Source organism: Ostrea edulis, chromosome 6, assembly GCF_947568905.1.
Source record: "Ostrea edulis chromosome 6, xbOstEdul1.1, whole genome shotgun sequence".
Taxonomy (NCBI): Eukaryota; Metazoa; Mollusca; class Bivalvia; order Ostreida; family Ostreidae; genus Ostrea; species Ostrea edulis.
Genome location: NC_079169.1, coordinates 79,598,486 through 79,621,778, shown reverse-complemented (window position 1 = coordinate 79,621,778; position 23,293 = coordinate 79,598,486). Strand labels below are relative to the sequence as shown.

Genomic DNA, 23,293 nt, shown 5'->3' with positions numbered 1-23,293 from the left:
GGAAAAATCATTCATGAATTGATTTTGCAAGTTTTCGAACGATTCACATCAAATGTAAGCTGAAATAAATTCAAACCGAAGCGCAACTGATTTCCCACATACTTTATGAAGGCTTGGACAGAAACGAGGGGGATAGGAAAGACCGAATATAAATAACCCCCTCGTTTCCACAGAAATTAATCTAACCCCACTGATAAGAATGCACCACACCTATACAGACGCTTAATCATGGTGGGATAGAATACCCCGAGGTTATTGGGGTCAATATTGAAAACTTTTTATGACGTAAAAATTGTTACACTCTGCCTTGTAAACAAAGGGAGGAGACATATTACTATACAGACTCTATAAACACCATGTATGTCCTGACATTTCGGAACACTGATATAGGGTCGCATGAAGAATCGAGAGAGGAGGGGGTGGCCCTGTTTTGACAAATTTTTTAGTTATTTTCACATGCAAAGTTAGTTATTTTGAGATACATTGGGTAATTCACCCCTTCCCCTTTATTTTATGTAGTAGTTCTGAATGATAATATTGTATGTTTGAACTGAAGAATTGAGCCCAAGTGTTGAAGGATATACACCCCCCCCCCCCTTACATTTGAAGTCTGAGGGGAAATATTCTACACCAGTATTTTCCATTCATTGAAATTTGGTCTACTCCCACTTTACGATTTTATGAGAATGTGGTTGGGTTTTGTGTGTGTGTGTGTGGGGGGGGGGGGGGGGGGGGGGGTGGGGGGGGGGGGGTATGCAATCGTTTTGAACAATTTGATAACTCAACTTCTCCGGCTGAAATCTGATTTTAACGTGGTTGTGCCCCTCCCCACTTTTCAAAGTGGAGCTACGCCTTTGTACAAATGTAAGTGTATACATTAGGATTTCTGGAAATCTTTGGCTTAGTGTACAATGCCCTTCTCCTCCTGATCCCCCACAAGAACACCCTTAGATCTGATTAGGGCTTAGCTTTATATCATACTAAGTAATATTTTGATAATTTCCTACCAATCTCCAACTTTTACTCTGCTAAAAGAAACAAGTATGGCAAATAGAGGTGTGCAATAAAACCAGAAAAGGTTTGTTGTATGCTGGTGTACTTTTGAATCCTTACGACCATATTATGACTAAATGGGACACCTGAACAGGTACACGTAGATTTCACATTGATGAATAGAAAGGTCGGGGATACCATTGGTTGGTTGCAATTTCTTGAGAAATAATCGAAACAGTTTCAATATGTCAGAGAAATATCATGTTTGAAATGTTGCAACTGACAGGTGCCCCCTGCATTTCTTGATCAAAAGTTTCTCTCTCTCTCTCTCTCTCTCTCTCTCTCTCCAACCAAGAGCTAACCAATCGTTCAAAATTTTAGCTTTAGCAAATTAGTCTTGCATTTTAGACACCAAGCATACATTTCACATAATACTGCTCATCCATCTTTGTCAGAGAAAATGAATAGACAAAACACCAAGAAAATACTTCTGTCAATTCACGATTTTATTTTCGCACTCACGAAATGACCCCTTATTACCCTTTTGACCCGTGACGCTGGCACATATATTGAAGTTAAACTCCCTTTTCTGCACAATTAGCTTTTCATAATACTCATGAAAAGAACTTTTCATATCACCTGCCTCTGTATAATAAATATCACTCGCTATTCGTTTATTTGGTCTTTATATAAAATTCCAATTAATTTATCTACAATTTTATCATGTGTATTGCAGGTGTTGTCGATATACCAGCTGATAAGATCTTGGCTACTTAAAATAATCAATTAATGGTTATATAATTTTGATGTGTCAATTTTCCTCGCGCAATAAAACTAGTATAATGGTGTATTGACAATTCAATTACGGAGACGATATCGAGTCAATTTTGTTTTACGGTGAATTTTTTTCTCTTGGTGTTCGTTCGTTCGAATTTACATTCTCCTTTCAAGGGACTTTAGATCGTCATTGCATGACGATTTTTCACATACGGGTTCCTTATATAATTACCACTTGCAAGAGCAGTTTTTTAAAAAAAAAAAAAATTATTTTTATGAATTTTCGTACAACAACCTAGCTATTATGGCAAACTGTTTTGAATAATTGATTTTTATAACACTCTTCCCAGATAAAAGTACATTGAAATTCAAATTAAAAACTTAATAATTTATTTGAAAATTTCCTGCTCTCACAAATCGTTTTACAGATTGACTATAAATCACATTTTTTCTCATTTGACAAATACATGCATCCATATGGTACATATATTACACTTTTATAGGCAGAGTGAACTTAAAAAATTGTATTTTAATCATTTTGATTGATCGAATTTCTTTGAAAATTACTCTGCTAAAACATTTGTTTGCAATATCTTGCGTTTGGTTTCAAATTTCGAAAATTGCATATATTTTTAACAACTCTTTCAGCGGAGAGTTAATGATGCTGCAGCCTTTCCCCTAGATTTCTATCAGCTTCCCTCCAATATCGATAAACATCTTGTAAACTATTAGTACATACCGTGAAAAAAGCAACCGTTATAGCATTGCCACGTTGGCACGCTACCTTCAGAGCAACACATGTTTCCGGTGACATTTACGACAAGATTGAAATGTATATTACACTATAATTGAAAGATTTACGGTCTTCGTGAATCAATGTACTCACTGAGAAAACTTCTAATTAGTTATTCGTGAATATGTCTGTCAGCGAGCAACACTTTTACTCACTATGTCGGGTAATTTTCAAGTTCCATGAAAGTTATCTTAATTGAAGCTGTTTTCTAATTTGCTCATTTTTGCCTGTGCGTTACAGATTTTCATTTTTCTCTTTTGCGTTAATTGCATTCAAAGACAGCTTATTTTTCAACAACATATGTTAAGATCTGGTTTCGGCAAGCAATTTGGCATCTAGTCTGGTTATATCATGGTAATTGCACATGCTTGATAAATATATTCTTCAAACGCAATGCATACAATTGGACATGCGTTGATCTTACGAGATAAATTTGCTTGTTGAACATGCAAATCATAGTCATATAGATTTAGTGCTTTTCTCAAGAGAACATTAAACCAAGTTTTTGAGAAAACAATCTATAATCGACAATTGCAGATAAATTGCCATGTTTTATGCAATTGCATCAATAGGGTCCAGTCCGTGAAAATTGACACGACAGTCAAATCACGGTGTTATTGTTTATGATGTGGCGACTTCAAAAATATTGATAGTAGTTACTGCCTAGAAAATGGTACCGTCGAGTGACGCGCCATACGAGGGAAGGATATTGCAGGACCCATGGAAAAGATCATTTACATTAAATGAATGTAGAGTTGGAAAGCATGGTATTCATAGATGACTTTAACGTTCGCTTCGTAACCGGAAGGTCGTGAGTTCGTGCCGGCGTCAAACCCAAGACGTTAAAATAGGTAGTGATACTCCTTTGCCAAACGCTCAGCATCACGGGTCTTTCGGATATGACCTTAAAAACGGAGGTCCCGTATCGCGACAGGCTTTGGCACGATCAAGAACCCTCACTGCTACGGCCCTGAGCGGCTAAGCATAGGTCTAAATTTGTGGGACTTACCTACAACTGTTGACGTCTCAATATGAGTGAAAAATTCTCGACGGGACGTTAAAAAACAATCAACCTATTTAATAAACGTAATTTAATCTGATAAATCATTTCCTTGTTTTTAAAGAAATGAAGCAAGAACTGATCATAATAGAGAATCCTTCATTTTGATTTTGTTATATCATCGATCTGGAAAACATTCTACCACGGGGCAGAATACATGAAGCAACTACGCACGTTGAGACACGCTTGTATTAAGTCATGTATAATGTAAGTCGATTAGTATACAGTGTATTTAAGAAATTACGAGAAAATATATGGTAATTACATCTTAGTAGGAAGACATTTATGAAATTAATTTAATTTTTGAAAATATATGAGAGTATGAACTGCAACCCTTCACGTACGCTGGCATACTTTCCTTAAAGCGCTGCACGGCCCCAAAAAAATGTGGATATATAAATATTTACATTTAATTCCAATGTCTTTGCCTTTGATACTTCTATAAATTGTAACGATAACCATTTCGTCATAAATACGTTAACTCGCAAGCTCGTGCATTTTCACAGCCAACTCGTGCCAATATTCACCAATATAAGTTCAATAACCCTATATTATTGAAAATACATGAGGGTATGAACTGCGCCGCTTCACCACGCCGGTATAATTCATGAAGAGCGTTAGCACATTGTGAAATCTTGCCAGCGTAAAACGTTGCAGTTCATACCTTCAGAAAGGAAATTTATTTCTTAATTTCGTTGTTACTTAAACAAATAAGACAGAAAGAGACGATTTGGTCAGGGCGTATAAAATACATGTAGGAAAGATTTTCGCGCTCGCACGCATGCTTGTTGACTCGAATGTATAAGGTTACCATAAGCTGTTATAAAGTGGAAATGACGAAACCACAATTTTCTTTATGAGCTGTTCCAAAATAAAAATCAGAGTAAATATGCATGCATTTCTTAGAACAAAGATTTTAAAGACAAACAAAAAAGCAAATATTTTTTTGATCAATCGATCTTTGCAGGCAATTGCGAGAAAATTAACCTGTAATTACAAAACATTTCTTGCAATTATGAGAATCCCCCCCCCCCCCTCTCTCTATACTACTTGGCTTCGTAGTTCGGAGTATGTGTCTGACAAACAAGCAACAAAGGCTACTGTAGTACTCTTAATTCGTCCCTCCTCCTTCATACTTGGATAAATACATGTACCGTCTAAAAGTAACTTAAAACAGATATATCTTTAATCAGTAAAACCAACAACGTTAACGACGTGTTAGTCGACACATTTCATCTCCCTGGTAACCCGGGTTTCAAGCAGTTGCAGGCGTCTCCTCCTTGTTGCATGCTGCAGAGCACGGAACACAGATCAGTAGTACGGACGGTGGAGGTGGTGGTGAAATGGTGGTTCCAGTGGTGGGGGTGCGTGGTGTGTTCCAAGTGAGACCGCACATTCTTCACTTCTGTTAATAGTACATATATGAAAAGTACTGTTAACTGTATTTTTAGTTGTAAGTCATGTAGACATTAAATACATTGATTGCAAAAGATAATATAGAAACAAGAAATGATTTGTGGTAAATCACAATGTTTGAAATCATACCAAAATTAGGTAAAATTTGGCATCATTGATATCTAGAACTATTTGGTCTTGATATGGAAGCAATACCAGTGTTGGCAATTGCTGTGGGTTTGGCAGCTAATATCTAACTTGAAAAGAGAACACCAGATTTATATGAAATACTGAAGTGGACGATCTTTAGTTAATTTAATGTGAGTACCATTGTGTGTTTGTTTGGGTGTGACATTTTAGCTGGATTTATTTCTATTTGCTCTGTTTAATGTAATATTGGATCTTAGATAAGCCATGAGATGTTTTTAAACTTCAAAAGGATACTTAGTGATAAAACAGCTGATAAATGGCCTCTTATTTGACCTTTCCTACAGATGTACCGCATGTTTAAATGTGATAAATCACCTTACATAACATTGATATATCATAATCTTTTTTCATTTCAAATACATGCATAACAATATTTTAATTTTTCCATAATTTTTAGTATATTTTTAAAAATCAGTTTTTGATATGAAAATAATAATTAGATGCTGGAAACAATCACTCAACTTTTCCCTAAATGAAATGAAGATATCTGCAATCTCTCTCTCTCTCTCTCTCTCTCTCTATATATATATATGTGTGTATGTATTTTAGTATAATGTACACCATCGCGCCTTCTAGAAATAGCACTGTGTGAACTATGAGCATTATTCGTTTAGTCCTTAATATCAGACCTCCTTTATCACTTTATATCATGGTCTAGCACAATCAACAAACACAACAAAAAAAGGGTGTTCAACGAAAATGAATGAATTCACAGTAACTCAAAATATCTAATTGACAATTAATTTCTAATCATGCTATAACAATGTAAGAGTTAACAAGGTATTCTTTGCGCTCTTATTTTTTTTCCTAAATACTCATCATCGAATTGAACGATTAAAATATTGATGAACTAAAATGTACATGTATGTTGTCTACTATACACTGTGATTTTCCGTTTTGTTCCCTTGGATACTCTTAAACTTTCCTCTCCATGTTTTAGCCTTTAAGATTTTGAACTCCTACCTCTTAAAGCGTCACAATCACATCCAGACACTTGGTTATTTGCACCATAGGAAAAATCACATTTCAGAACGCATATAGTAGAAATATGATCCACGCCTGAGACTTGTAATGTGATCCCCAAAAGGAGGAATGCCCCCACTGTTAATGCTGTGAACATGGTCATGAGAAAGCTAGAAATATAACAATTCTCAGGTGAAAATCGTGATACGACAAGGTCACATCAATGTTAGATGTTGATACATGTAATCACGAATTCTACATGTTGCTGTAAAATATGATAACCATACAAATTTCTTGCACACATAATCATCTACAGAACACATTTTTTTCTGAATATCATTTAAAACTTTATTTGAATCAATCATTCAAGTTAAATATTCTATTATTGACTTGAAGCATTTTGAAAATATTTTTCTTATTCAAAGTAAAAAATTCAAAACAAGAATTTATAGAAATTGCTTGCGTGATGCACAAAATTTGCCTCAAATGTTGACCAATTCTTAATATACCGATTAGAAATCAAACACTTTAAACGTATCAATTCCTTTCTTGTAACTACTTAATGGTAATGATATAGCTTATATAATTTTTTTAAAATATGACAAAATGAGAGAGAAAAATCCTATTTGTTATTTCGGATTTCCAATATTTCGGCTTGAGCATCACTGAAGAGACATTATTTGTCAAAATGCGCATCTGGTGCATCAAAATTGGCACCGTATAAGTTTTACATTTAAATTCATTAGTATGGTAATAGAATATTAATTGTAATTTTAGTTAAATAGAATTTCAAAAACCTTTTTCTACGTTCTGTTGATATATATCTCTATGTAATGCACAAACCATGGTAAAATAACTAAGTAAATCCACTCACCTTGATAAAAACGGAAAATAGGCAAATAAAAAGATCTCCAAAACTTTTGGAATGCAATTGTACTGATAATAAAATTGTGTTCTGTTTTATACGAAATTTTAAACGTCAAAATCTACCCGAGGATATCAAAACTTAGAACACCATGGTACTGTTCTCATAAATTCATAATCTGAAGTGCATATCAATGTAACATTGATTAGAAGATTAACTAAAAAGGCACAATCTGAGCTAAACAAACACTTACTTTTGATTTAGACCATTTTGTGCTCTAAGTCAACAATCGGATGACGTGGGAGCTGTGAAGATTGAACATCGTGATTCCTGAAGAGATAGAACCTCGTTCATGGCAAGATATTAGGGTTGACAAGGTCAAAGGTCAAGACGCTTATCACGCAAGGACTTATTATATAGATATTATGGGATTTGTTTTGTAAATATTGAAATTTAATGATTATTGACTTATGGGGCGTGGTTGAGATATATATATATATATATATATATATATATATATATTTATATATATATATATATATTTATTTATTTATTCGGTATATACATACATAAATACCAAGGCAAGGATTACCCATGAAAGCTCGAAAGCTTATTTCCAATGGGTCCTTTGATGCACCGTCGCGGATGTTTGCGCTAGGGGTCATTTATGTGGGAGGAAACCGGAGGAAACCCACGTGTACACAGGGGTTGTATGTGAGAGAGTATGGCGGTGAATGTAGTGTCGTTCTTGTACCAGTAAAACTTTTACAGCAAGATCTACAACAAAAGCAAAAACTTCGTAGCATTTCTACTGGTAAAATATATAATTCCTGTAACATTGATTAACATCATTTCTATAATACTGATAAACTATTCCTATAATACTGATAATCTGTATTATTTCTGTAATACTAATAAACTATATCATAACATTTTTATTATACTCATAAAATGTATCAGTAAAATGATAACTGGATTTATCATCACACTACCAGTGCACGATTCCCATAGTTTGACAATCCATGACATCCATACTTTGCCGGTGCACGATTACCATGGTTTGACAATCCATGACTTCCATACTTTGCCAGTGCACGATTACCATGGTTTGACAATCCATGACTTCCATACTTTGCCGATTCCATTATCTTGACAGTGCATCCCGAAATATCTGACGTTTTCCTGGATTTTGATATTTACTGTGCCAGGAAAACATCAGAACCGGCGGCATTAAGAAATTCGATAACAGAAGCAAATAAATGTAGTCAACCGAATTTTCGCTGTCATTTGAGCGAACGAGTCACGTGACTCAAAACAAAGCTCGACAGTTTGTTAAAATGTTTTCAAGAGACTGTTTATGTGATGAAAGAACCCATAAAGTCGATATTAGTAAGTACAAGAAGCATCGCTTATTGATTAGTTGTGAGTTTAACAATGAATTCGGCTCGCAAGTATTTAAAATCGACCCGAAAATGCCGCTTCCAGCTGGAGGCAGCGAAATTTCCAGGTTACGTAATGGCACCGGTTCTGACGTGTTCCTGGCACGGTAAATATCAAAATCATAAAAAAAAAAAAAAGCCAGGAAAACGTCAGATATTTCGAACTAGACAGTGCAATACTTCCTTGCTTTGTTGATACTTTGACACTGCATAGCTTCCATACTTTACCAGTTTAGGATTTTTGTGCTTTGACACTGCGCTTTTTCCATACTCTGAATGTCCGATGTCCCTGTCCGTTGCCATCTTTTGTAAGCATTACAACAAGGACTATGAAGGCCTGGGATCTTCAGCATGTATACATTAGAAGATCTTGATAATAAATTTCTCTAGGACCTTTAACATTTCTCATGTATTGTAACTGCAAAACTGTGGCTATCTGGAAAAAGAATGGGGGTAAACAAGAGTCAACCCCCCCCCCCCCCCCCCCCCGCCCCAACTACGTCACTCCACGTATATTGATTTTTGAGCAACTATACCCTTCAATATAAAAGCTGAAACGTTACTTCACAAGATAAAAAATTATCCAATCTGGATTACGAAACCATATTTCAAGCTGTTCACTAGCTGCAATAATGTAGCCCTCTCTGATTTTTTTTTTTTTTTTTTTTTTTTTTTTAGGGAGAGGGCTACAACTCCTAAGGATCTCCGTAATGGTGCAAATGCGGGAGTGATTCACTCCCGCAACATTTGCGCTCATTCTATACATTTCCTGACTTTCTTTACGTAAATAAAATGATATTCTATGTTTCTTAGTCAATATATAAACTTACAACCTGCAACTTAAGATTTGTGAGGCTCTATTCTACCGTTTTCAACAATTTCGATAAATTCCAATTTCTCGATTCATATTTGTGCGCCATGTTTGATGTACTGAAGTTTCAACTTCCGATTGTCAAGTCATTTGCATATGCCATATAAGGTAGTATTTACATCAATGGACAAGTATGGAGGCGAAAGCTATGTCGTCGGTATTGAAAAGGTTTGAATTTAATATCAAGTTAAAAACCGAACAGCAGAGTGTAAATTCTTTCTGCAACAATATGATTTTCCTTTCTTTGTCGAAGTGGTTCGAGTAACTACATTTTCGCGTTGATTGTCAATGTTTAGGTTTTTCATTAGATCCACCTACGAGATCTCGCGATAACAAGCATGGCGGAGCAGACGAAGAATTTTGCATGCTGTACATTATATTTAATGAAAAACACCTTTATTAGACATGCCCGAGCACAAAGTTGGTACTCCTTTTGGTGCAAACAACATTTGGGACTAATACACAGAGTTTATTATCGGTTATTCATAAAATTATTTTGCACCATTACGGAGATCCTATGGAATTGTAGCCCTATCCCGAAAACGTCAGAATAAAAAAAATTGGATAGGGCTACATTATTGCAGCTAGCTGTTCACAAATTCATTAAAACTTCAAAATCTAACAATCCTCGCAAATCCTTCCTTTTCCCAAATATTTCACACCACACTGCTATGATATTTCTTATGATACCATTATTCTCATTGCTATCTCTACCATTAGTAAGTATTACTATCATTTACAGTTACATGTAGTATCATCATCATTATAATCATTATATGCTCCTTTTGTATTAGTTTTTTTTTTACCATTATTACTCGTCTTAATCACAAATATACACGTATATAATTATTGGCATAACAATATCTTATACCACCAATTTGGGCGGATCACTATCACAACTGTAAATCTACATAAAGGAAACGAATTAATATAAGTTTTATAACTTGTTTCCGAATTCTACTGCAATTTATCATACCTCTGTTGTAAATCATCTTCATTGTTCAATGTACTACATGCACCTGTTTATATCACATTAAAATAATGTTTACACTGAAAATCATTCAATGTTTGATGAAATGAAGTCGAGTGATCAGCTTCTTTTTGTTTTGCGTATGAATACAATCACTGCTTCAAAAGTAATTGGGTACAATATACTTTAACACTGACGGATTTTAGAGGAGCCCCTCTCCTTTTTCACCACAAATCTATAAATAATGCGAGTAAAACTCCAGATTTGACACCCAAAATGGCTGAGTATTACATCAATTAATAAACATTAAACATGCATGTACCGCTCAGTTGTTTACTTTTAAATACCGTCTGCAAATTCAGCAATATCTGAATATGGTGAATTCATACGATGACTTTGATAATGGAGGCAGAGTTACAGGCCTTTTTTACTTTATGATGATAAACCTGGGCTATGTTTTATAAAATTACTTACATATGTACGATTAAGATCAAAATCTTCTTTAGCAATTTATGTTATCTTTACGTTCACAAAATTAATTTAGTTATCGAGTTCTTAGAACTATGCAACAGTTTTAGTCTTATAGTCGTTTAGTTCTTTTGTAAAGCAGGGTCTTGTTGTTTCCGGCAACATTCATCACGGCCATGAGAGGCTGGTTTCGAGGCTCGAAAAATTATGTTCATGTCAGGGCACCGCAGCGAGTGTTCTCTAAATCCTACAACAGAAATATCTCAAGTAAACAAAATCACTATTTCAGTTCGTGTTTATTTTCACTTACAAACCCTGGAAGTAAAAAAAAAAAAAAGCAAACTAATAAACATGCCGTTGTTCCCTTCCCAAACTTGCAAGATCCTGACCAAGAGCTTAACGTTAACTTGATCCATCTATCCGCCTTCAATTCTCTCAGATCCGCTGAATTTATGTCGGAATTTGTTTTCAATAATTGCTTTTTCAATTTCATCTAGGTCAACACCACGGTTTCTCCATCGCTAATCGACCAAATCACATCACGGATGTAGTTTACTCCGCTCTTCTTGTCTTCAATTGAGTTGACTTGACGCTCTAAATTACCTTTATTTTACACCGTTTTCATGTTTTCTTTTCCTTTTATATGAAATATCTATCTTTTATATTGTCTTAGATATTGTTCCCTATTACTTATTCGGTAACAATATAACGAACTACATGTAAATCTTGTGTTGTCCGATTGTTATCGCGGTCATCTGCTACATACATTGTAGGTTTGGATGATTGATAAGAATACAAATCAAATTAGAAATAAAGAAACATTAGAGTTCCATTGGGATATGACATGAAGTTGGTACGTGTAAACATTTATTGACTGTGTCAGGGGAGACCACTCATTCATTAGATTGAGGGATCTCGGATAACTCTTGTCAAGTTAGTGCAGGGTGATCTCCCCTTTATCATTGTGTTCTCTTTCTTTAAAACACTAAAATGACCAACGATACGAACGTTGATCATTCATCGTGCTTTGTATAATTCTTGTATCTGACCTTGTATCCACGCTGTGGATCCGTAGGTATCGGGTGTTTGTTGGAACCCAGTGCTTATAGGCATATATGTATGTTATTATGGAGAACATGTTCGTGAGTTTTAGTGTAAGGAGAATGAAATGGTTTGGATTTTATACGGATATTTGGGAGTTCGGAAGGGTTACACTATCATAGCTAGTTTTTGGCTGTAATGATATGGTCTCAAACAATGTTGTACCTGTAACGAAATTCTTCATGTCGATCGTATATTTCACCAGTCTCCTGACACGAGGCATCCATTCTGCATGTGTAGAATGAATTTGCATCATCATGACAAGGGAAGTAACTTAATCGTCGAATTTTAATTGCCTTTAAATGACAACGAAACAGATTAAATTTTCACTTCATATATAGTCGCTATGTTTAATTATGGACAATTTTGAGATTGAATAGACGGGACAAAACTTGATTTTGGAGACGAAGAGACGACGCGAAAGCCATAAAATATGCTATATGTAAATTTAAAGCACTAAATTTCTGACATTGCTATCCTCCATTAAAAGGTCTGATGTTTCTTATTCTTTTGTATTTTACTTTATATTTTTGCTGCAGTGTGGCATTCAACAGACGAGAATATGATCCATTCTTTTTCTTTAACAATTAAAGGTTTTAATGAAGATTTTATTCCCACTTGATTGCCCCCTGTAGGATATTAAAGCTGATACCCCTAGCAGCAATAAACCATCCCCAAAGATTAATTCATCCCTTTGGTTTATTTCATAGAGACATCACCCGCCCCGGACCTACCCGGATAGCTAACCCGATCTGTTTCAGCGTCAGATTTTATTGGCTAATTAATATCTGTTATCTTTGTTGCATCGCAGTTTGAAATCATTAAAACTTATTTCCTTGCCACCCGTAATGAAAACGGTTGAGGGTGTCCTCCATGAACATACACTATACATATCAGAATAGAGAGGGCAACCAACGATACGTGCAGACATACAAGCATACTATCTTTTTGAAACGAAAATTGTGAATAGCAGTGCTCTTTCTACCTTTGGAGGTTGCAATGTTCTCAAATTGTTGACAAGCATAAACACACTTTTCACACAAACATCAAGTCTATCATATGGTAACTTTTTGACGATCAGTGTTACAAAGGCCAGTCAAATGATGTCCAGTTTTCGACCTATTGCATCTTTGCGTAATAAAATCTGTAAAACAAAATATACCAAGTGTACACCAGGCAATACCAGGACAAGATCGACAAGTTTACAAAGGTAATGGCAAAAGTTTCATATACTGTACGGAAAATAACCACCACTAGGCTTTGTATTAAAATTAGATGATGTGTTGTCGGTAACTCTGGAGATGCATGCTTTGATAGTTTGGAAAGTGGAGAATACGAACAGTGATACAGTATAGCGGGTTTTTTCCCGCGGGTCTAAAATTTGATCATTTGCTGGCTCAAAGGTATGCTAATAATTTTAGCGGAATAAATTTTGGCGGACAGAGAAGAGTTATCTCTCTTGCAAATACTGACGTCGCAGTTGGGTGCATATTTGGTAAATGAAATTTTGGCGGAAAGCTACATGTATCTAACCGCTAAAATAAGCCAAGTTTATCACCCCGTGGAAAAAAAACCCGCTATACGGTATTTTTGAAAGTGGATAATACGTACAGTGACATTTTGAAAAGTGGAGAATATGTACAGTGATATTTTAAAATTCAAGAAATATATCACATATTCATTTTTCTTTTACTAAACGTCTTCGTGTTTCTTTCTTTCTTTCTTTTTATCTTTTTAACTCTATATATATATATATATATATATATATATATATATATATATATATATATATATCCTTTATATATCCTTTAAATGTTTACGACATACATTGTCTGTGACAACCCACACTATCATCCAGAATTCGAACGAGAAAATGTCCCATTTAGAAATGTCCAGCAGAAGTCAATTTGTACAGTCAGTCAATATACTTGCTCACATGCTCGCTTTCCACCAATCAGTAATTAAGTTTGTTAGCATTTGACACCCTTAATGATTAGCTACCCGATAACCGACCATTGGCGACACATTAACAGAGCCAGATAATTATAGGTTCATTGGAAATGGAAGCAGGGCGTCCGACAGGCAGGTTTCTAATTATCACGGTGACGCTGGTCAACTCATTCATCAAGACGTTTAGACCAATCCAGAGAATACCGAAGGACTGGAACTGACCATCGTTACGAAATCAAATTGACCTCTTGTCAAAGCGAGAAGAATACATGGTGGAGCTCCACGTATCCAGAGCCCGTATTTTAAAACATTTCATTGAGAAAGTGGCATTTAAATTTGATATATGATGCTCAAAACTGGTTATTGAGACAGATTTATAACCTGTCGGAGTATTTTGGAGAATAATTTGTATCATAATGAGGTTTGACATCTTAGAAGACATCAGGAATTGAGTCGATACCAATTTCTACCATTTATACTAGTCCCACGGAATTTACAAGGAATGTAGATTCAACTACACATATATATACAAACATGATTTCCAATCACAAAAAAACCTTTTCCACAGGGATCGAAGTTTGAAAAACATGAATTTCTTTTTCGGGAATCAAATCATAAAGAAATAGGTATCTCAGAATGTGAAGGCTATTCATTGGGGGGGGGGGGGGGGGGGGGGGTCATGGCGGGAAAGTTAACACTGCATTAGAAAATATCATAAACGAAACTTTAATATCTAGATTCCTCGGTGTATACGCATAGTCAGAATTACACCACAATGATCCTGTCCAGTGTACTAGGGTTCTCGATCAGATTTGTAAAGATTTTGGTTTTGGAATTGATAAAACCGAGCGGCAAGAGGTAAAAATTATAACAATAATAAAATCGTAATAATACGAGATTATAGCACATGTCTTCTATTATATACATTATACTTAAAAGTACTTACACTTTTCATTCTTTTAACAATATTCTATATTCTAACCTTAACACAAATCAGCATTAATCTAACAACCCTAGCACAGTGGTACATGGTAAGGCATAGGCCGACCTTCATGAACCATTCTGAACGTCCTTTTCCCCCTTTGAAATCTATTTATCTCCCTTTATTTTCAGACTTGATAAGAGATTTGTATGATAAATCTATTTCCGCATCGGAAGATGAATAAATAAACACCATATTGAGGTTGTCTGGCTGTTCGGTTCCTTTTGCCATTGTAAGGATGACATGCATTGGCTCATTAATTTTGTGATCTTCATAGACCAGTGTTTGCATCTGCAGATGCTACGGTAATTATGGCGATATTATCTATTCATTTATTCAAATGATGTCCAGTTGTTGGAACACCATAGACATGGTTCAGAAGCACTTCAAATTTACATTTTAATCATCTGAAGCAGAAAATAAACTCGCACACACCATAAAACGTCTTAATATTCAAGTCTTTCTAAGGATAATTTTGGTTTCGTATATTGTATTTGATATACCTGAAATCTGCATTGCGATTTGAGTTCATTTCTATTTTACTATAGTTATGATTTTGGTTCTAGGAAGTTCAACATATACTTACATGTAGGATCAATTGTTCAATTCAGTACCGAAATTTTATACATGTACATCTTTTTGAATAACATGAAAGGAAATCATTTTGATATTTAATAGTTTGCAGATGTTAGGAAACCTAGCTCATATTATATTAAGCCCCACCCACCCCTGTCGGAGATGGAAGAGTTATTTGGTCTGTGACAAAAGGCACAGTATTTAGCTGGTGTCCGTCTTCATTGATTGAAATATACATGACAAATGTACAGTTTTATCATTTATTATTTGCCGTAAACATTATGATATACCTTTGAATTTAATCTGAGCAAAAATTAATATCAAATGTGATTTAAAGAAAATTTAAAATGCAAAGAAACGAAGTCTCTTTAAAGAAACATGACGTCATCAACGTGTAACACTTGAAACTTTCAATAAAAATGGTCATTTCCCCTCAACATTCTTTCAATTAAGTTGTTCACAACTGTTGTTCTCAATGGTTTAAAGATATTTCATGTAAAATTGATACGTTCCATTGCCGTATCAGTTTGAAATAGCACACCATTTCAATGAACCATTTGAAAATTTTGTGAAATTTTACGCAGGGAAAGGATGAAAGTGTACCCTCTTCTTTCAAGACTGATCGTGCAAATAAAACATTTTCAAACTCTTAATTCTGGGTATCATATAGACATATGGCTCTTTCCAATCTGGCCTCGTGTAGATCCGGGTTAGAATAGGTCCTCAGTACGGCCCCTTGCTTGTCGTGAGAGGCGACTAAATGGGGTGGTCCTTTGTTTGAGACCGTAACACCGAGGCCACGTGTCACAGCATATGTGGCACGATAAATATCCCCCCAGCTCAAAGGCCATAAGCGCCAAGCATAGGCCTAAATTTCACAGCCCTTCACCGGCAATGACGTCGTCTCCTTATGGGTGAAAAATTCTCGAGCGAAACATTAAACGGTATACAAACAACCACCTTTCCAATCTGCAAACCTACATCTATTTTTCGAGGTGACGTGAATCAGCCTCGTATGTCAGCGTCCAGCATTAATGACGTCCCCTTTAATCACTACCATTTGCAAAATCACTTTGTTATACAATATTAGAGATCATTCGTCAGATATGTTAACACAACATAAAAGGAGTTGCAATACACTTTGAAAATTATTATAGGCTCCACAGATCTATACTCTGGAATAAGCAAGTTTAATGAGAATTTATGACATCTTAATTTGATTTTTGTCCCTTTGATATGAAACATAGTCCTCACATCTAAAGGAATCGCAAATCAGTGTTTTGGTTCCTAAACAAGATCCTGTCGTTTGTCAAGATTTCATATATTTTATTTTATAAATTTGTACTCCATTATTTAAAAAAAAGAAAGAAATGAACTGTAGGAGAAGCTCTACTTTGTTGTTGTATTCATTTGCATTTTCACAAATAAAAGGGGAGGGGGTGGGGTGGGTAGGATTTACACTATCAATTGGTCGTTTGTCAACGTTTTATAAATTTGTAATCTAAGTAAGGGAAACCTCTGTTTATCAGCACTGTTTTATGAGTTATTCGATACAGAAACGAAAATAGGTTACATTATATATGAAATGCAGGTAGTCATCCAATAGCTAGTAATACCACATACATCTCGAATAGGATTCTGGGAAGAAACGTTGATCCCGCTCTTCTGTCAGGAAAATATACAACCGACGTCGCCGACAGTTCAAGAAAATTGTCGATATAGTTATCATCATTAATCGAAGATATTTAACTTTCCTATCGATTATTCCATTACTTCAAAAAACGTTTAGCTCAAAATATACATGATATTTATCTGACCAATTTGAACTACGTCACGTCTATACAGTTTTTATATCAATTGATCTAGGTTATTTGAGTTGCATTATCTGTTACGTAATGACATATAAAAAGGGTCCTTTGAAAAAAATTATTAACCCTCTAGGAAGTAGATTTTTTAAGAAGATAATGAACAGTGATCAATCTCATAACTCCTATAAGCAATACAAAATAGATAGTTGGGCAAATACAGACCCCTGGACACACCAGAGGTGGGATCAGGTGTCTAGGAGGAGTAAGCATCCCCTATCGACTGGTCACACCCGCCGACCATCCTGATCAAGTAAACCATTCAAAATTAATATTCAAAATTAAAAATCAGTGTGCCAGTCACCAAAGACCACGAAGATATTGTCAATGAGGAAGTCTAACATATTTTTTTATTTCAACTTCGGAGTACTTGTGCGTGGAAGTGGTGTTTAACAAAGTAAGTTTTAGAATGACTGATCACTAGATATGAATATTTCCGTTGAGGAATGGTCGTGTAAAGTGTTGAAAAGCCATGTTTTGATGTTGATTTGAGAAAAGTTTTGCGATTTCAATTTTACTAAAAGTTCTTTAAAAAAATTTTAGAATCCACTTTTGATTTACACCACTTCTGGCATATGTAGTCGCACAGTAAGTTTGAAGTTTCTTCTTCACAGCTGGGCCCAGCAATGTATCTTTGTTTGTAAGGGTATTATGTAGTTTAGAAATCCAGTATAGGTACAGTAACTCATATTCATTCGACCCATTGACTGGGATATTGAATGTGTATAAAACTGAAGCATGGTTTTGAAGATTTTTTTTTTGAAATGGCAGTTGGAGTATAAGTACGATTATATAATATATAATAATTTGTGTTTTTAACATATCAATGTCCTTTGAATTTTTTAACAATATTATCTGTGTTTTTGTAGTTAGGTAGTAGAGCAAATGTTGTTGAGTAAAATAATTGTTCAGTTTGTGGTTTAAATTTGAGACAAAATATAAAGTGAGAGAATAATGAGGCATTATTGTATTTCTAATTGGTAAGTAAGAATTATTAACGCACGCCCAGGATCACTTTTTACAATAATTAATTTTTGAGAGGGCCTTTGTGTTATTTTAAAAGAAAAAATTCTTATTTTCTATTGCTGCTGAATATTAGAATTTAGCCTTGATAAGCAGAACAGGAAAATTATTATAGATTCCGTAGCCCTTGGGGCTAGTGATACTTTTGAATACTGTAGTACTACTCAGGTGACTGACAAGGCCTGTGGGCTTCTTGTTTGATATTATGCGTGAAAAAAAATCACTGGAAATTTAAAAATGCCACTCAAATGCCTGATGATTACAGTCAAATTCGACTTGTTTTCAGAATCTTTATTGGAAAGTTAATACTGATATATATAAAGTGACTCAATCCCTAGTTTTCTTTTTGGTGTGACATTTCAGGTGGTATTTAAGTTTTAGAATAAGTACTTGGAACAAAGAATAAATGACGTGAAAAAAAAATTGATTGTACTAAAAATAATAATGCCAAAGAACAACAATAATCCAAGAAATTTAGGAAAAATGATATTTCTATAGAGAGTATGTACTAGTAGCTGTTAACATTCACCAGGGGTTTAATACATTTTTTCTGAAGGAAGCAGATGAAGACAATGTGTAGCAAGTTCACTTGTTTGTATAGCTCATAGAGAGGCAAATGAAAAACAAATAGGGCAGTGGAATGCTACCAGAAGTCGATTTGATATATAGACATACCAGAGTTTCACATTACCATTCACATCTTCATTTACATGATTTGCCTATTCATTCCTACCTTCAATCAAGATCAATTAACACATGTACCAATATTGTATAGTTTGGAAGACAATAGTATAGTTCATCACCTTGTTTCAGGACTTTCAGTACTTTGATTTTTTAATGTTGCCGGGACATTGCGGCCAGTACCAAAATGAGGCCATCACGTACCTTAGATGTTAATCTATCCTCGCAGACATGTAGGGTGATTTTTATTTTATAGCCTGTCCCTTCTCAGTTCTTCCTGCGTTTTGTTTACCGATAACTGATTTTCTTACATGCAAATATCTGTCCTTTATGTTATAGCATGTGAAAAGTTGAAATATTCGATCTTTTCCATTTATATTCTGTAATTGTTCATTTGTATTGTATATTTTCTATCTGTGTTGTATAAGTTTTATTTGTATTCAATAATTGTCGTTTTGCATTGTATGATTTCATGTAATGTATGATTTTTATTTGTACTGTATAATATTTATTTGTAATGTGTTTTTTTTCCCATTTGTATTCTATATTTTTAAAATTAATACATGTATATACTACAAAATGAAACATATAATAGAATACAAATGGTGTATTATGCAATACAAATGCAAATGATATGAATAATACAAATGAAAAATATACAATACAAATGGAAAATGATAGAATATGAATAGAGAATTATAGAATATAGATAGAAAATTATAGAATATAAATAGAAAACACGAATTACAAATTCGCCATACTTTTCATGAAGCGCTAACGCTAGGGTTGAATATAGGGTGGGATGTCTTACAAACAAATATACAATTATAGATGTACATGTAGATCTATATGCTCTACAGAATATCATAAATCATCAAGTATTTAAAATTTATGAAATGTTACCTACACTGCTGTGTTTGTTCATTGTATAACTCTGATGTAGAGGGAGAGGGATAAATCAGATTGTGCCTGCTGCGGCCCAATCCCATTCACTTATTTTGTGAATGTTGTTTAAATTGAATTAAAAATCCTACTTCGTTGATCACTCGATTTCGGTACATTACCGATATAAACTTATTTAACGATTTCGATACATTATCGATATAAACTTATTTAACGATTTCGATACATTATCGATATAAACTTATTTAACGATTTCGATACATTATCGATATAAACTTATTTAACGATTTCGATACATTATCGATATAAACTTATTTAACGATTTCGATACATTATCGATGTAAACTTATTTTCGATTTCGGTACATTATCGATATAAAGTTATTTAACGATTTCGATACATTATCGATATAAACTTATTTTCGATTTCGGTACATTATCGATAGAAACTTATTTATCACACGTTGATTATGCAATCCACAATAAATCTAGCAAGTTTAGTCACTTTAGTTCATATAATATAGGTTACTCTCGGCTAATAAGAGCAGAGACGTACATGGTCACGAACTGCATGCTAAGGACTATTTTACTGATATATAGATATGTCCTGTGATGCTTCAAAGGTTGATTAATATATAATGAATCAAAATAAAGTTTCAGGTTTGACTTTATTTATTTGGACAACTGATTAAATGTTATGGACTCGGTAAATTTCACAAGCTTAGCAGTCCTCTAACAAGTGAATATTGAGAATACCTTATTTCGTGAGAACGAATTTTATTTCGTGGGAACGAAATTAATTATTAATTTCCTGGGAGTGAGTTTAATTTCGTGGGAACGATTTTTAAAAAAATTCATCCACCTGTCCCAAACCAGCACCGTACAAACCAGCCTGAAAACAATCGTGAAAATTATTATCCAACGAAAAAAATGAACAATTTACAAAGCTCTGTCAAATATAGGATGATTCCGAATAGCTCACTCGAGTTGAGCAACATATTATGTATCCACTCCCCCAGAGGGAGACATATTGTTTTTGTAATTTCTGTCCGTCTGTCTATCACAAAATCGTATGAACGCTGCTGCTCCTGTACGGCTTATCGGATAGACTTGTACAATGCTTCATTGCCATTTTTTTTTTTTATAGATGTGCATATTGTCGCGACGCGAAGATCCAATTATTTTCCTAAAAGTTATAGTGGATGTAAGAGGGATGAAATATGAGAAATAGCTTGTGAATATTTCTCCTCCAATATAACTTATCGGATTGTAGCTTTGAGATTTTGTAAAATACTTCATTATCATTTAATGATCTACACATTGTTCTGACCAGGGATCTAATATTTTCATACACTTTACAGTGGATCAAAGAGGAGTGTTTTATAGCTTTTTTCATGTACAAGGGTATGCTCATTTTCCTACCGGTAGTCATTATTTTTGTATCATGTACAACAATGACATTGGTTATGTCAATGTGGAATCTTTTCTTCTTCATTTTATTCAATGTACAAAGTGCAGTTCATAATGTCTATGTTCCTGCTCATGCTTTCTCCTCCATACCATGCAGTACATTAAGAGGAGGAGGGTGTAATTTGAATCACTTTCAATTTGAGGAGCTGTGGAGACATTTGTTTTTAATTAAAACAATTTATATTTTGATAGTTACAAATTGTACTAATAGGTCGACTTAGCATCCAGACTGCACAAAGACTAGAGAAGCATTTGAACCAGGTTCGGTGATTTGGCATGAAGCCATTCTGGATACGAATTGGATTTTGTCTCAGCCAATAGTAATATCAAGCCGTGTCTTCATGAATAAACTCATCACATGGATATAATTAATGACAATCTTTTGTTATGGGATGATCAACACCAGAATTAGTCAATACGTACATAAATATAAGGAATGTATACATATATAATTTATAAGGACTGTCAATTAGTCAATACATACATAAATATAAGGACTGTCAATTAGTCAATACGTACATATATATATATATATAAGGACTGTCAATTAGTCAATACGTACATATATATAAGGACTGTCAATTAGTCAATGTATACATATATATCAGGACTGTCAATTAGTCAATACGTACATATAGATAAGGACTGTCAATTAGTCAATACGTACATATATATAAGGACTGTCAATTAGTCAATACGTACATATAGATAAGGACTTAAAATGTCACCGTTGTTTTATACACACATATTCTTGTAAAATGAAATACTATTTTCGTTTTGTTTTCCTTTTGCCGATAGAGATCGTGGCAATTTTGAAATAAAATGTACGTTATGTTGTAAAGTGAAAAGGCTATCTAAGCATCGTACATGTACTGCAAATTTCAATACATTCTGAAAAAAAGTTTAATTGTTTTGAAAATATATTCCATAATCTTATTCTTTGCATTGGAAAAAGAAAGGAAATTCAAGAGACCCAAATGTTGAGTTTAGTTCTTTATGAGTTCATGCTAATTGTCTTAAACAGCCATACAAAACAGGGTATCTCACGGACGGCGGATCTCAGAGCATGTACATGTATTCTCAAAATCGTTGAAAGATTCTGACGAGTGGAAATATACAGTCTTTTCATTAGGAATGGATAGTCCAACCCAGTGAAGTACATTTAAGGAGAGTTTGAGAGGGTGTAATATGGTAAATATTGACAATAACTCAAAATAATTGGGGGCTCATTTTCATTCATCAAGTTCCGACATTTTACACCCAAGCCTAAATTTGATTAAAATTCCTACCCTGAATGTCGTCTTGACAAGCTCTGTAAATAATGTCCTCAAATCTAGAGGGCTCGGATTACAGCCTCTCTGTGGTGTGCTTCTCTTGACTTTGTGATTTGATGTCTTTCTTCCTCAAGCGTGACGTCGATGATTATCTGAAGGGGCTGGTGAAATACACAATCTTATGTACCGTGAAAAATATAAATATGTGGAAAATTGAAAAATGGGAGCTAAAAAGAAATTTAAAAAATACGCTGGAAATTGGAACAGGTGTGATCTGATAGGATCTATAAATTGATTATAAATATCATCATAAATTGACAAGACGTACACGATAAGATCATTTCTTCTGTGTTACACTGCCAAATAATGACTCGAAAAATTGAAAGCCCGCCTAATTTGATATGCATCTTCTACCAATACTCCCCTCTCGTAAATGACTTCATTACCAAATTTCGAAAAAGAACCATAGAAATTCTAACCTATATTGAAAGACCGAATCCGGGCGAATGGAGGGCGAAAAATGAAGTTCTATTACATGAGAAATTTATCATCTTAGCCTTAGTTTGAATTGAATGTTAATGGGACTTTTGGGCGATGATGTATTGCTTAGACATCTCTATATGATAGTGTTCACGATACTTACGTTCATCTTCGTATGAAATATA

General features: G+C 34.4%; 1 protein-coding gene and 1 long non-coding RNA gene across 2 annotated transcripts; both read right to left on the bottom strand.

The window, feature by feature from the left end:
• Nucleotides 1-4,464: 4,464 nt before the first annotated feature.
• Nucleotides 4,465-7,213, bottom strand: LOC125647651 (uncharacterized). The gene is made up of 3 exons (XM_056140926.1): nucleotides 7,066-7,213; nucleotides 6,192-6,361; nucleotides 4,465-5,028 (listed from the first exon to the last, which is right to left on the bottom strand). Exons 2-3 carry the CDS (start codon nucleotides 6,352-6,354, stop codon nucleotides 4,856-4,858), a joined length of 336 nt encoding a protein of 111 aa, XP_055996901.1. The 5' UTR covers nucleotides 6,355-6,361; nucleotides 7,066-7,213; the 3' UTR covers nucleotides 4,465-4,855.
• Nucleotides 7,214-9,008: 1,795 nt separating this feature from the next.
• LOC125647652 (uncharacterized) lies at nucleotides 9,009-22,784 on the bottom strand. Its single transcript, XR_007360040.2, has 3 exons — nucleotides 22,644-22,784; nucleotides 12,891-13,049; nucleotides 9,009-11,051 (listed from the first exon to the last, which is right to left on the bottom strand). It is a non-coding gene; the product is annotated as an uncharacterized LOC125647652 (long non-coding RNA).
• Between the last annotated feature and the right edge of the window lie 509 nt (nucleotides 22,785-23,293).

Coding starts and splice junctions, on each gene's coding strand:
- LOC125647651 (XM_056140926.1), bottom strand. CDS start 6,354: ATGACCATGTTCACAGCATTAACAGTGGGGGCATTCCTCCTTTTGGGG. Junction 5,029..6,191: donor TGATTGTGACGCTTTAAGAG/GTAGGAGTTCAA, acceptor TACTATTAACAG/AAGTGAAGAATGTGCGGTCT.